This window comes from Tiliqua scincoides, chromosome 7, assembly GCF_035046505.1.
Source record: "Tiliqua scincoides isolate rTilSci1 chromosome 7, rTilSci1.hap2, whole genome shotgun sequence".
Classification (NCBI taxonomy): Eukaryota; Metazoa; Chordata; class Lepidosauria; order Squamata; family Scincidae; genus Tiliqua; species Tiliqua scincoides.
Genome location: NC_089827.1, coordinates 66888600 through 66903401, shown reverse-complemented (window position 1 = coordinate 66903401; position 14802 = coordinate 66888600). Strand labels below are relative to the sequence as shown.

Here is a 14802-nt window from a genome sequence, read left to right as displayed (position 1 = left end):
TCCCCCCTGGAGATCTACAGCTGCATTCCATCCTTGATGGGCATCTTTCTGGCTGCCTAGGTGCTACATTATCACCTTCCATTGAGTTGTAAATTCTTAGCAGCTAGGACTGCAAGCCACTTCTGTGTTACTGTTTTAGCTTGGTTCAGGCTTTACATGTTACTAGGCCTAAACTGTACATATTCATGACATTAAATAGCCACCGCAAAGAAGCCCCATGTCGGGCTGGGAGGTCTGACTCAGGGCTTTGGATTCAGCAGAGCTGAGCTTCACTGGTCCTGGCCCCTCCCACCACCTGCCATGCCTTCCCCCACCCTGCAACACCTCCCCCCCACGCCCCCACTCAGTTCTCCATGCACTTTGCATGGAGCGACAGGCAGCAGCTGGCTAGTCTTCGACTATTGCTGGCCCAGCGTGGGCTCACATTGGGCAGGCACTGATTGCCACAAGTATGCTTTACAGCACATTTGTGAAAGTGCAAGCCGGCAGTGGGCTGGTGCAGATCGAATAGAATTGGACCCCCAGCCAGAGAAGTATACTCCTTGGCTTCTGTGTTTTGATATGCCTGTATATACACTGAATAAAACTATAGTCTGTCCTAAGAGTTGGCTTTTTGCACATGTTAAAGGCAAGATAATATGGCTAAGAGAGTGTGGAAAGAGCATGAAATCAAAAGAAATGGGAAAACATTTATCATACAATATTTCTTATCTTGAATACAATCCCTATCATACGAGTTTATCACTTATAATTAACCAACCACATTAATCACTTCAGTTTTTGCTCTCCAAACCAATTAGGAAAATTAGCATACTGACTATTAAGGAATAATGTACATGCCTTGACATTCCTTGGCAAGTGAAACAATAAAGCATTTAGCAGAACTAACACAAAAATCCTTATGCAAAATTCAAAAGATATTTACTCTTTAGAACCACCACCTGCTTTCCAAAAACAACAAGAAATGGATTAAAGAGTGATTCGAAACTACAGAATTATGCAAGGAAAAAAAATAAAGCTAACATATGTCAGAAAAATAAGTTATTCTTTTGATTACCCTGTACATCCATTAAGGAGATGATAATGATAATAATTATCACAGCCTGCAGTTGTTCTCTATCACTGACAACATCTTACATGCATTTATCTTGAGGAAATTATAATTATACACATAGTCCCCCCTTTTCTGCTAGAGTCAAACATTATGTAAAATATACAACTAACATCTATATTGTTTCCCTTTCCTTGCCCACTAATGAGAATTTATAGTATTTTATAATTATTTAAAGAAAATATCTGGGACACAAGCCAGGCAGTATTCAGCAAGTTGAATTTTAATGGCTTTAAAGGTTTAAATATACCAGTCCTTTAAAATATCAGCAGGACTTAAAGTGCCCATCTTTCTCTGGACTGCGTATTTTGAAATGAGAGTTTTTGAAAGAACACTAATCAGTTTGAGCCTTAAAAATCATCTGCTCACATTTTAATATATTAGAAAGCCTCCTTATCTATTTTACGGAGAATAATAAAAATTAATTATACGTACCAGAGCGTCCATCTTCCGGACATATTTAAGGGTTATCATATAATCATTTGGAAGATTTCCAACCTGCAAAGGCAATAAAATACATTAAAAGGTGACTCAGTGATTGGATTTTTATATAAGGTTGAGATTTAAGTATGTGCTTCAATAGTGTTCTTAAATGTTTTGCTAAAGTGATGTCTGAAATACCAATTGGCAGGTTGCTGGCTAAAGACGAACATACCAACTGATCATTCCATGAGCACCCTACGTAGCTATGTGCATGAAATGAAATTTTGGTTATGTATTTTGGCATTTATTCATGCACATTATATTGCATTATATGCCAGAGGCTCAGAACAGGTCCCATACGAACAAATTAAAGCTATCCACATGCTTGTTAATCTTTGTCATATTAAATGCAAGCCTGAGCATATTAAATGCAAGCCCAAGCAAAGATGTTCCAAAATATGCTCAAGTTCTCTTGTAAATTTTGAGAAGAGGGAGATGCACAAATATGGAGCAGTTATAAAAATGCATGTTCTCCTCTGAACCTTGTGCGTGAATGTGAAAGAATGTCAGGAGTTATATTGTGGCATAGGAAAGAGAGTCTTTAAAGCATTTGGGATGAACAGATTAAAGCTCAGAGGTCATCACAGAAATGGTCCAGAAGAAAAGACAAGGAATCTACTGACAGCATCCTCCAAGTCTTTTCCACACGCAAACACAGAACTACTCAGAAGCAGTTATGCAATCTTAATACAAACACCTGCTTACTTTTAGTACTGTACACTTAAAACTTAAGTCTCAATGCTATATGATGACCACAAGATAAAATGGGGCAAGTAGAGACATACCAGGTCCAGCATTTCCTCTGGCACAGAGATTATATGAGTGATCTGTAGTGCTTATTTAGACCCACAAAGAGAGTCTGGTCCAACAAGAAGCTGACGGAACATACCAAGATCCAGGTCTACAGAGCTTGCGTCCTGAGTACACTTCTGTACTGCAGCGAGTCATGGACTCTTCGCTCACAACAGGAGAGGAAACTGAACGCTTTCCACATGCGCTGCCTCCGATGCATTCTCGGCATCACCTGGCAGGACAAATTTCCTAACAACACAGTCCTGGAACGTGCTGGAATCCCTAGCATGTATGCACTGCTGAAACAGAGACGCCTGCGTTGGGTCGGTCATGTCGTGAGAATGGATGATGGCCGGATCCCAAAGGATCTCCTCTATGGAGAACTCGTGCAAGGAAAGCGCCCTACAGGTAGACCACAGCTGTGATACAAGGACATCTGCAAGAGGGATCTGAAGGCCTTAGGAGTGGACCTCAACAGGTGGGAAACCCTGGCTTCTGAGCAGCCCGCTTGGAGGCAGGCTGTGCAGCATGGCCTTTCCCAGTTTGAAGAGACACTTGGCCAACAGTCTGAGGCAAAGAGGCAAAGAAGGAAGGCCCATAGCCAGGGAGACAGACCAGGGACAGACTGCACTTGCTCCCGGTGTGGAAGGGATTGTCACTCCCGAATCTGCCTTTTCAGCCACACTAGACGCTGTGCCAGAAGCACCATCCAGAGCGCGATACCATAGTCTTCCGAGACTGAAGGCTGCCAACAGAGGATTTAGCATAGGACACATTTTTGAGAATGAATCTGTCTGGGACTTGCCAGAAGTGATGTTATCAACCTGGAAGTGATGTTATCAAGCAGGAAGTTACATTTCCCTTTAATACAGTCAACACCACGTGTATTAAATTGTATTAAAGGGAGAGTATCTTATGGCATTTTATTAGCTTTTATTGAAAAATTTATCAGGTTTTTTCCAATTGCAAAGTGTAAGAAAAAAAACAACAACCCTATTTACAACCTTGACACAACAAAATAATATCCTGGACTGCAGGGTTGCCACAGCAAATATTATGCAGAAGTCAGCTTAGAAGAATGTCAGCATCTCAGCTCAGAGCCACAGTAATCCACAATTTCATGAGCTGGAAACCTAGAAAAATGAAAGCAATTGCAACCAGCTAATCAGAGCCGCAATGGCAAGTAGGGGCTTCCTACTGCACCAATCCCAAGTCAGGCTTACAAAACTATGCCTTGTGTGTGCACCAGTGAGGCTGCAAAACTGAACCCAAGGCCAGATTTCTGTCTTGCATTTCAGAGGCCATTCCTTGCACAAGATCAACAGATGCACCTTCCCACCTCCAGCTCTAAACAATTTCAAGTGGCTTTTAGGGAGAAGTAAGGCTTTTCTTCTCCACTTTTCAAGGGAAAGGAGGTGTGTTACCCAGGGGGACTTGGGTTTGGAAAACTGAGGATTTGTCAGTAATGGGAAGAGAAGAACTGGAAGAAATTTTCCTCAAAATCCTCTCTGAGAACATTGTAACATCCTCACTGTCCCAAGAGACATTCTGTTTTTTTTAAAAGGGAAGCTGCCAGGACAACTAACACAATTGCCATCACAATTCTTTCTGCCAATTTCACATACCCCGTGCAGATCACCAGAATGCTTAATTCACTCTCCCATTTTCCCCACCCCATTTCACATACTCCTGCACTCACACCAGCATTTCATTCTGAAGCCAAGGCCTGACCGGAACCTTTCAAAAGCAGTACCCAGGTTTGCTAGTTTCCAAGATGGCAGCCACCAGCCTATTGCAACGCACCAGTGATCAGGATGCAACCCACGGTTTGAGAAACGCTGGTTTAACGTATTGTTTCATTTTGCTGCAACAGCCTGGTGCAGATGAAACGTGGCAAACCACAACCTGTGAATAAGGTGCTAGCTTTAAGAACATGTACTCCTTCCTCAAAGGTGCAAATAACCCTCCCTTCCTTTGATGGTCTTGGCTCTGGTTTAGAGCCCAACATGAGTAATGACATGCAGGGTTTGAAATGGGTTTGCAAACCCTACTAAACTCATTTTTGCACAGTTCACAGGTTTACACATTTGATCCCTGTTGTGTATAGGCAACATTGGGCAGAAATGGTTTAAGAGAGAATGTACTTAATGGCTGTGCAACTGCTATAATCTCTCTTGGAATATGGGTCCTTCCAAATTTTCCTTTATCAATTCCCCTGAAATCTAGAATGTTACACGTGTACAGTGCAATCCTACAAGATCATTTGGGTTTACTTTTAAGTGACCTTGCATAGGGCTGCAGTGTCATTTAGGGTGGTTCTGAAATTGCACTATATACTACAGCTTTTTAAAAAGAAAACATTTTATACTGATCAACACGTACAGCTGAAAGGCATCAAGGGACCCAGGAAATTGCAGGCAGGAGATCAAAATTAATTCTAATTTCTTTATCGAGTTACCAATGGTACTAGGCTGACCTGGTTTTCAAAGTTGCTGTCTCTTTATTTATTTATTTATTTAAAAATATTTTTATCCCATCTTTCCCCAACCAAATGGGAAGGCACCAAAGCCAGCTTAGAAGAAAATTAAAACAATGGAACAATGATTACACAATGAAAACAAACATAGCGATAAACCCCCAAAAGACCAAGAAAAGCCCCTACAACAGAACATAATGCCAACTCAAAAAAGGTTCAAAAAGCGAGTTTGAAGGCTTAGTGAAAAAGAACAGGCTTTAAGAAGTGATGAAAAGAAAACAGAGAAGGGTCCAATCTAATTTCTCAAGGCAAGAAATTCTACATAGAAAGAATCTTTCTCCTACCAGATAGAATTTTTACCCAATTTTTCTATAACATTAGTATTCTACACTCACACCAATTTTTTTTTAAAAAAGCCACAACTACACCAATCATTAAAAAAAAAATCCTAAACAGTTAAACCAGAGATACCAGAGAAAACATAGTATTAAACTACATTAGCAGGAAAAATTTTAACATTTCAAGAAGCAGCAATTCATAGACATTCAGATCCCATTTAAGTAAATAATGGTCTAAACCAGGGGTGTCCAAACTTTTTGGCAGGACGGCCATATCATCTCTTAAAATTTGAATAAATTTACATACATAAATTAATTAGAGATGGAACTTATATGAATGAATGAAGGTCTTGCTGTAGCTCAAGGCCTATAAAAGGCCTTGCACAAAACAAGGCCAGCCTTTCCTTCACTGCCACTGCTGCATCACAGACGTGAAACAGCAAGTAGTGGAGGAAGCCCTCGTCCCACAGCTCAGGTGAGAGGTCAAACAGTTGTCCTCATGCTGAGAGCAGCTGCATTGGGCCAGAGGCTCAATGGAGACCTGGGGCTCCTCGAGGGCCTGATTGGAAGCTCCCGAGGGCCGGGGTTTGGGCACCCCTAGTCTAAACCTATGTGTGCTGCTCACTGGCAGTGTACCTGCTGGGCTGGTGCTGACTGCAGTAGAGCCTGCTGTAAAGGGAACAATTGTTGCCCTACCCAGAGGAGACCTCCTGGACTGTCCCCTCACCATTCTGGTGCCGATGCAACAGTGGGGTATGGGGAGGATAAAATTGGGCCATGACTCTTTAGTAGTCTATCTAAATGCAGGAAGAGAAGAGCCCTAATTCAGACATTATCTAACCATGGCGACTCTTCATGTTAAGAGGCGCTGCAGGAGCTCCCCAGAAAACCCGAACCCCACTGTGCTCCATAGCTCCACCTCTCCACTTTCCCTAGCAGTACAATTTGTCTGCACTGACAAACTATATCCCCAGGGAGAGGAGGGGTGCGACTTGCTGGTGCCCTCCCAAGGATGCTTCTAACTGTTGAGAGCCTCCATGGTTAGATGACTTGTTTAAAGTTTCATCAAATGTAAAAGGGCTAGGCAGATGAGCAGACCTTCCCTGATCCCACAGTCTTGGTAGCATCACCAAAAGGCCCTCTCGCCTACATGCTATGGGATAGAGATTCACAGCACAATCCTCTACTATGTTCAGTGGGGCTTACTTCCAGGCAAGTGTGTATAGGATGGCAGCCTTAATATGTTGGTAATGAGTACAAAAGATGTTTTAACTTATTTATTTATTTATTTATTTATACAGGTATTTATATACCGCCTTTCTTTCTCCTCAGACTTTAATCTCAGACTGAGATTTCTCAGATTTTAATCCAAGGCGGTTTACATAGGCAGGCTGTTCTAAACCCGCATAGGGATTTTTACAATTGAATAGTTCTAGTCTTTCAAAGAACTCCTCCTTCCAGCTGGATTCCTTCCCAATCTGGCCTCTCTCTGGCCCTTCGCCTCCCACGCTCCACTTGACAGCAACTCCTCTCTGCCACCGAGGGTCAGCTCATCAGTATATCAGCGTGTCATCAGTTCTCAGGTACTTCCGGTTGTTTCGAACTGGCAGCCTCAGATCTTCAGGCATACAAGGCGGCAGCTCTACCAGCTGAGCCAGATTAAAAGATCTAACTGGGCCATTAAGATAAAAGGAAAATTCAGTGTTCTGGCAAGAGACATTGCTTACTTTGATAAAACTTCAAACAAGGAATTTCCAGACCAAAGGAACAGTTGGTAATTACTTTGAAGTGTACATTTCCCAAAGTTTTCCAAACACATAAGTGGGTAATTTAGCTATGCAGATACATTTGGGGGGGGGGGGAAGGTCCAAAAGACAAAGTAGAGCAATAGCTTTATAAACAGTTAGCAAAATGGTTATGTTCCTAGAAAAGTTGTTGTAAGATGATATGATGCACATTGAGACCAATTTTACCATAAAAATACAGTGAGGAAATTGGGAGTTATGTTCCTGACCAAGGATCCAATATGCAACCTTTTTTAGATGTTTAGAATAGCGTGTTGAATTGCCCATAAAGCACATACAATTATACAGTCACTGATGCTATAATGTTTAGAAAGTTCTTTGTTGGGGGAGGGGGATTACTGAAGGAGGAGGAACATCTTTGGAAGAAGCACCTGAGTTATAGAATTTGAAATGGCTTCTTTAAGCAGACTTCTGGGAGTCTTAAGGTGGCATGATGGTATTTTTGTTGTAGAATTCATTCAATGCAAATTGTTTAGCTGCCTTCTTCATTGTAAGTTTCCCTATAGCAAGCACAAACACTAGATATCATAATGTTCATATTGATTCCACATCCCATGTTGGGATCCATTGCTGTGCCAGCTTTCTAAAGGCCTCAATAGCGTGGTTGTCATGATACCTTGGGAAGCCCCTCTCTTCAGTTGAGATGGCACCTTCAGCCTTCCTTTGCTCCTCAAGAAAAACAAGGACTCCAGTGCCATGTTCTTGGGAGTAGAGGCATGTTATTCCTGGATGTCATCTGCTTCAACTCTTGGCTGTAGCTGGGCATCTATTCCCACAACATCAGCAGTGATCTCATACAGGACCCAATCCTATCCAACTTTCCAGTGCCAATGCAGCCACAATGCAGTCTCAAGGTAATAGAACAAACCTTGAGGAGGTTTCTGTGACCTCTCACTGCAGGATGCAGTGCATGCCCCACTGGCATGGCTGCATCAGTGCTGGAAAGTAAACGTGAGCCCTCGGTCTCAAAATTCCTTGCAAGCTAAGATTAACTCTGGGCACTGATGTAGCTAAGAGTTTGAGAGTCTAAGCTTGGTAAATATGAAGGTGGTTGGCAGATTAGGAGTGCTGCAAATGCGGATGGATGTAAGCTGATCCACTGTGACCTGCTTATACCAGCAATTTTCAACTGGTGTCCCATGGGAGTTTGGAGCATGGCAGTTGAAAAAAAATCACAGAAAAATTCTTCTGGGTTCTGTGGCTCTATTTCTAGGGCAACTGTCTGCAGTTATGCACAATGTCCTCTTCATTTGTAAAAGACAGTTGCCCTAGAAACAGAGCTGTAGAACCCAGAAGAGTCTCCCATAAGTCGGAAGTGACATCAAAAGAGCCAAAGACCATAAAGAAGACCTTAGAGGTCAGTGAGCCATGAGATGAAAAACGCTGAGAATTACTGGCCTATACCTCAATAATACTGCTTCCTTTGGTGTTGTTTCATTGCAGCAATCTCCATCTTGGGTTGGCTCACAGCTACTGCAGCCAATGAAAGCTGTTTTCCGCCTTATATTCTATGACATCTCCTGCTGTGCTGTTAGATGCAGCAATTGGCCATACGCACAGTGCAATGCTATACTTGCATCTTTGCAAGTTAATGTCATTATGTTTGACACTTAGTAACATTTCAATGCCAGGTAAGACTGACCAGAGGATTGCAGCCTTAATGTTGACTTTCTGCTTTGCACATTTCTGTTTTCTCAGCCCTGTTTGATACAGTCCTACAGCTTCCTCCGTTTAGTACATATCTCGTCATCCTGTATGAACAGATAATCCTATTGTTATTATTATTCAGTATTTATATACCGCTTTTCAACTTAAGTTCACAAAGCGGTTTACAGAGAAATCAATGTATTGTTATGTGCTGTGCACAGGGATGTGGGGCCAGACTTAGGAGCTGCAGGGTCCAATGCAAAACATTTTTATGGGGTCCCCCACTCCCGCTGCCCCCCCCCTACTCACCAGGATGAATGGCAGCAGTGAGGCACCCAGAAGCAGCTGCTTCCAGGGGGGAGGATTTCAAGCCAATTAGACCAAAGGGAGAGCAATGCAGCTGCAATACTCAGTTCGCGGCACTTTCCTAGTGACACCTTGGCATAAGGTACCAGCCTCTCCAGACGCCGGATCCAATTTTAACAAATTGCCCTATGGCCCGCTCTGCAGGGATGTCAAATCAGCCACACTTCCAGCAAAAGTGAAGCTGCAGCTTCAGGTGCTGTCTTCCACACGCAGTATGCTGGGACTTGATACTTAAGCAATGCCAGCAACTGTATATTCCTTCAAGAAAGGTCACTGCAAGATTAAATTTATTCCAGATCAACGGGCCCTACAAGAATTGACATGCATTATGTATGCAATCTACTTTCCTGGCATCGAAATCCGCCAAGCCCTTTTCACGCACAGTTAAAAAAATATAAGTGGCCAAGTCCAGGGATTTGAAGACTGAGAGCATTTCTTAAAGCTTCTAAACAGGAAACGACTCAGCACTAGGCAACTTATGCCCGACAGCAGACTTAGAAAAACAGCCAGCAACAAGAAAGCTCATGAAACCATCCTAATTTAGAATTGTTTATAGAACAATTTGTCTAGAACTATTTAAACGAATGCAACTGCTGGGTTATCAGTCCAGTTTTCAAGGCAGGTCAAAGGTAACTACATACACTGCATCTCAAAGACAAACACTGGACAAACACATGCTCAAATTTAGATAGAATAGGTATGACATAAATATAACAATAACTATCTCATGGGCTCAGAGCAGCTTACAGTACTTTTTTCTGTCTGTTAATTTTGTCCCCAAGGGACTCAGGAAAGCGAAGAAGCTTTATTTTGGACACAAGAAATTATAGAAATCATTACATCTGTGTATTATTGCTCATGTGGTAAACTGCTGATTTGGCCCTAGCTAAGTATAGTCACATGGGCATATATCCAGAGTGACCAACTCTGGTGCAGACCAGTCTTGCCATTAGGTTGCAGGAGCTAATTAAGTATGATAGTAGGAATCGTCAACATTTCAAAATGAATTCAGACAAATTCTAAATCGGGGCAGCAACTCAGTCACTCTCTCACACCTACCTCTCACCTACCTCACAGGGGTATTGAGAAGACAAGAAAGTAAGAAGAACTGCATATGCCACCCTGAGCTCCTTAGAAGAAGGATGGCATAGAAATGTGAAAATACATTGTTCCAGAGGGAGGGATGAGAAGAACATGTTGGTTAGTTATACCCCTCTGCTCCAATTAGCCCATGGTCATTCAAGCACTGAACCAAGCCAGGTTGGCACAGTGAAGTGTAGTTAACTGGCATCATTTTGTTCTTTCCTTATCCAGTTACTGAACACTGTACCCAGAATTCCAATACTTGAATAGGGCTCCCATGACACAGACAGACGTTCATTCTTCCATAGCCACCCTCAATTTTGATAGGCTAGGGCAGGTCTTGGGTGTTCCCATAACCTTAAATAGGTTCCATGTGGGTATGCCCTTGATCTTCTATATCCCCCTGGCCCCAATAAAAAAATCAGATTCCACAGAAATGGGAAAGTCATAAATGAAGGAATTTGGAATGCCACCGGGGGGCCCCCAAAGAGTCAGGAAGGGGGCCAAAGCCATCATATTTTGCAAGCCTGCCTTCTGTTTTTTAATAGCTTTTTATTTTTTAACAATGAACTTTATGTTCACTGGCACTGTTTGCTTTTTTTCTGGTGCAGCCTGAGCTCTTTTGTCAGCTAGGAGGACTTGTACAAGACTACAGGAAGATGAAGTAAGATTACCATTAATGAATTATCGCCCTCATAAATGTTCATGTATTCAGTAGTCGTTTTGTTCTAAGCAAGTAACAGGGTTTAATATCCCCAGGCGACTATGGTATTCCTTAATATTATACGAAAAACCCTAGAACATATTTGCATTATTTCTATGGTCAAAATTGCAAGGGAAAATTTATGATCAATGTAAAAGGCAATGACCACGATCCTGCCATCTGCTTGGAGGAGCATTGGCTAGTGGCTCCCTATTGAAGGATAAAGTACAAGGAAACAGAAAGGTGAGCTCAGCAGTATGCATAACCTTGTCCTGTGAAGGCTAATCTGTGCTGTCCAATGGATGCAGCCAGATTTTTCCTGTTCACACAAAATCCCATAAGTACGGTTGCTCTGGTAAGGCAATATTGGGTAGATACGAATTAAAACTAGGACATTTCCAGAATGTTCAGTCTTTGTTCGTTAGTACTGTGGGTATGTCACAAATATCAGTATTTTGGTACTAATTCTAGCATGTTGTCTTTTGTTCTTTGTTTGCTGTTTTTAATAGCTCTGGGTGCAGGTATCTATACACAAAAGGGGCCCATCTAAAACATGCTATACTTCTGATGCAGATACCCATAAAGTACTCTCTGGAGAACTAATCTGGAAAGACAGACTGACACTCTGCATTGCATCACCAGTTCTAAACTACATGTACAGAAACTGACTTGCAGATCTGCTCTGCCACTTTGCACAGGGCACACTGGGTTTCTGTACCTCATGGAAAGTTTTTGTGTGTGTGCACAAAACAGGATCTCATGTGGACGAATGCATAAGGAATACTTATTGTGTCCAACAAAACAGAGCACACTGCCAAAATACTTGGAGGTGCAAATGTTTTGCCCCTGGAATGAGAGGGCAAAAAGCCAGGTTCCACATCCCTTTGCTACATCCCATCGCTATTACTACCTCTAGTAGAAACTACTGATTCTGTATATTCAAAAATGACTGACAGCACTCAGCTATCTGTTTTTAGCTGACCTAACTCCTGCAGTCTCAGTGCTCACCCAGAATTGCTTCCCATTACTGTTCTCCTAATGTAGAAATCCAGCTCCATGTCACAAGCAATAAGGTCTACCCTTTGGGTTCCATGCATCAGAAAGCCGACATGTGCATCAGCTCTGATGAGTGCCAAACATGGTCAAGTGGTGCCACTTGCATCACCAAGTGTACATTATTAGAAAAATTTATATCCCACCTTTCCTATGCCCAAAGTGGCTTACAGAGTTCATAATAAATGTGCAGTAGGTCATAACAAAAGGGCACCAGAAACAGGGCACATCCACTAAAATTGAGTGTTGGGAGAGTTAGAACAGACAAAAGAAAATATTTCTTTACTCAGTGTGTGGTTGGTCTGTGGAACTCCTTGCCACAGGATGTGGTGACGGCATCTGGCCTGGATGCCTTTAAAAGGGGATTGGACAAGTTTCTGGAGGAAAAATCCATTATGGGTTACAAGCCATGATGTGTATGTGCGACCTCCTGATTTTAGAAATGGGTTATGTCAGAATGCCAGATGCAAGGGTGGGCACCAGCATGAGGTCTCTTGTTATCTGATGTGCTCCCTGGAGCATTTGGTGGGCCGCTGTGAGATACAGGAAGCTGGACTAGATGGGCCTATGGCCTGATCCAGTGGGGCTGTTCTTATGTTCTTATGGCAAAAGAAACATATCACAAACCATTAAAACATTTTTAACTTTTGAACACTAAAACATTAAAAAGAAAGCATGAAAACAGAGCAAAAACCCAGCACACATTGTGAAGCTGCATGGGTGTGTGTGTGTGTGTGTGTGTGGCAAATTAGTCCAAGGAAGCAGTCAAGCCATTCAAGCATATCACCTTTTCTGATATCTAGAGATGAACGACCGAGTTGGAAGAAAAAAAAACAATGTGTGGAAGTGGCTTTCAGTGTCAGGCCACATCAGGGAATTAGTTGTGGGTAAACTGGCTGAAGCCAAATCCAAGTAAATCCACCACAATTATTGCAATCTTGTAACCAGAAGTGGGACAAAGACATCTACCACGGAGGGTTCACTGGTCTACTGTTGGATGCAGTCCTAGACCCTGAATAAGAGGAGGTTGTAGTAGTTGAGATATTATCTCATTAGCTTCAAAGGACAATAAGGCTATTGTTCCTATTTGTCTCCAGACTGGTGGGAGTCATGATCACCTTGAGGCCATCACAATGCACTTGACATGTATCTACTGCTGAAGAATATTCAGAAGGAACAGCCGAGGCCAAATGCACTTATGAGTCTGTTATCAAAAGTAGGTTGCTGGGGAAACACCAGAAACAAAGAAAAATATACATGGCTAAAATAAGAGTTTATTAGAGTATAACCTCAGCAGTACATTTTGACAAAAATTACTCTTGTATTTAGGGCTGAAGGATATATTTATTTGTGCCCTATAGCTTAGGCTACATTGTTGGCTCTATAATACCTTCCATTCAACAAAGAACAATCATAAATGTGAAAGGAAAGTTTGCACCGAGATCAAAGCATACATACAGCTTTTGTGTAGTAGTTAAACACGTTCTGTTTGAATAAATAGCTGAACAATACATAGAGCTTTACTTTGGCACAGCTGTTAGGTCTTCGCTTTCATTTCCTTTACCATCACCCTACATTTGCAGCTGCACAAGCCTCCAGTTTTTTTTCCCCTACTTATAGATTTCTCCTCTCTTGCCCCTGAATGTGCATCATGTGACGTTCTTATGCATAGAGTTTAAAGCAGATAAGTTATGTGTAGGAGAGGTGCAGAACCTTTCCCTGCCAATCCCTTTTTGCTTCCAAATTCTGCCCATTTTCCTTCAAGCAAAGTTTACTGTTTCAGAGCCTAACTCTTTTCCTGTTTCAGTGGAAGGGAGGGAATTGCAAGCAAAAAGCAAAAAGTAGCAGTGGCATCCCCCTGCCTTAGTAGCAACCTATATGCTAACACAGAGGTCAGTCACTGTCACAGGTAGTCAGTCTCTTATACAAACTATAAGTATTTTGTCATTGTAAGAGCAAAACCATAGCATCATCAATCTGTTGCTCATCCCATATTTGACTAGTCCAACATTCCACATAAGCCAATTTACTTATTCATACTTCACAAATGCAATGTTTCTCAAATGGTGGTTCACGAGCTAATTTCAGGTGGGTCCCCATTCATTTCAATATTTTATTTTTAATATATTAGACTTGATGCTCCCACGGTATGTGACTGCAATGGGGAAATGTTACACACCTGTAGTTTTAACAAGCTACTATGTGTATTTTTTAAACAATGCTAGTCAATGGGACTTACTCCTGGGTAAGTGTGGGTAGGATTGCAACCTAGGATTGTTCGTTGATGTCACTTCCGGTGGGCATCATTTCTGGTGGGTCCTGACAGATTCTCATTCTAAAAAGTGGGTCCTGGTGCTAAATGCATGAGAACCACTGCACTAATCAAATAGTATGACATACATCTATGACCACAGGATGATTAAAGTAAACCCATTCAAACAAATGCATTTTTTTTCTCTTGTTGCTCAGTGTATAAGAACATAAGAACAGCTCCACTGGATCAGGCCATAGGCCCATCTAGTCCAGCTTCCTGTATCTCACAGTGGCTCACCAAATGCCCCAGGGAGCACACCAGATAAGGTGCATAACGGACTTCCAAAGCTCAAAGTTTCCAGTTGTTCTCTTACTCTATGGGAACTTTATTATTTTGCATTTTTTACTGTATAAGCTAATACACACAATATTTCTCCCCTCCCCCAACCTACATACAGAGCCCTCTTAACAGTCCAATCCTCTGGGTTCAGCAGGCAGCAGAACATGCTTTTCGCTGCCAGCAAATGCCGAGTAGCTTCCCAATGAGACAATGGCAGAATGCCAGAGCCTTCCCACACAAGCTCCTGCCACCTGCCAGAGGAGGTAAGACAGCAGAATAGGAAGGGGTGGGGAGGGGGCGTAACAGGGAACGGGGAGGCTGCAGGAGGGAGTCAATTTGGCAGCAATGGTGC

General features: G+C 42.3%; 1 protein-coding gene across 1 annotated transcript in view; it reads right to left on the bottom strand.

Annotated features, from left to right (window-relative positions):
• The window catches only part of KITLG (KIT ligand), an 83726-nt gene that overhangs the window by 20831 nt on the left and 48093 nt on the right, over nucleotides 1-14802 (bottom strand). Inside the window, exon 3 of the mRNA XM_066634357.1 lies at nucleotides 1547-1609. Coding sequence (XP_066490454.1) covers nucleotides 1547-1609 — 63 coding nt within the window. The remainder of the gene's footprint in view (nucleotides 1-1546; nucleotides 1610-14802) is intronic.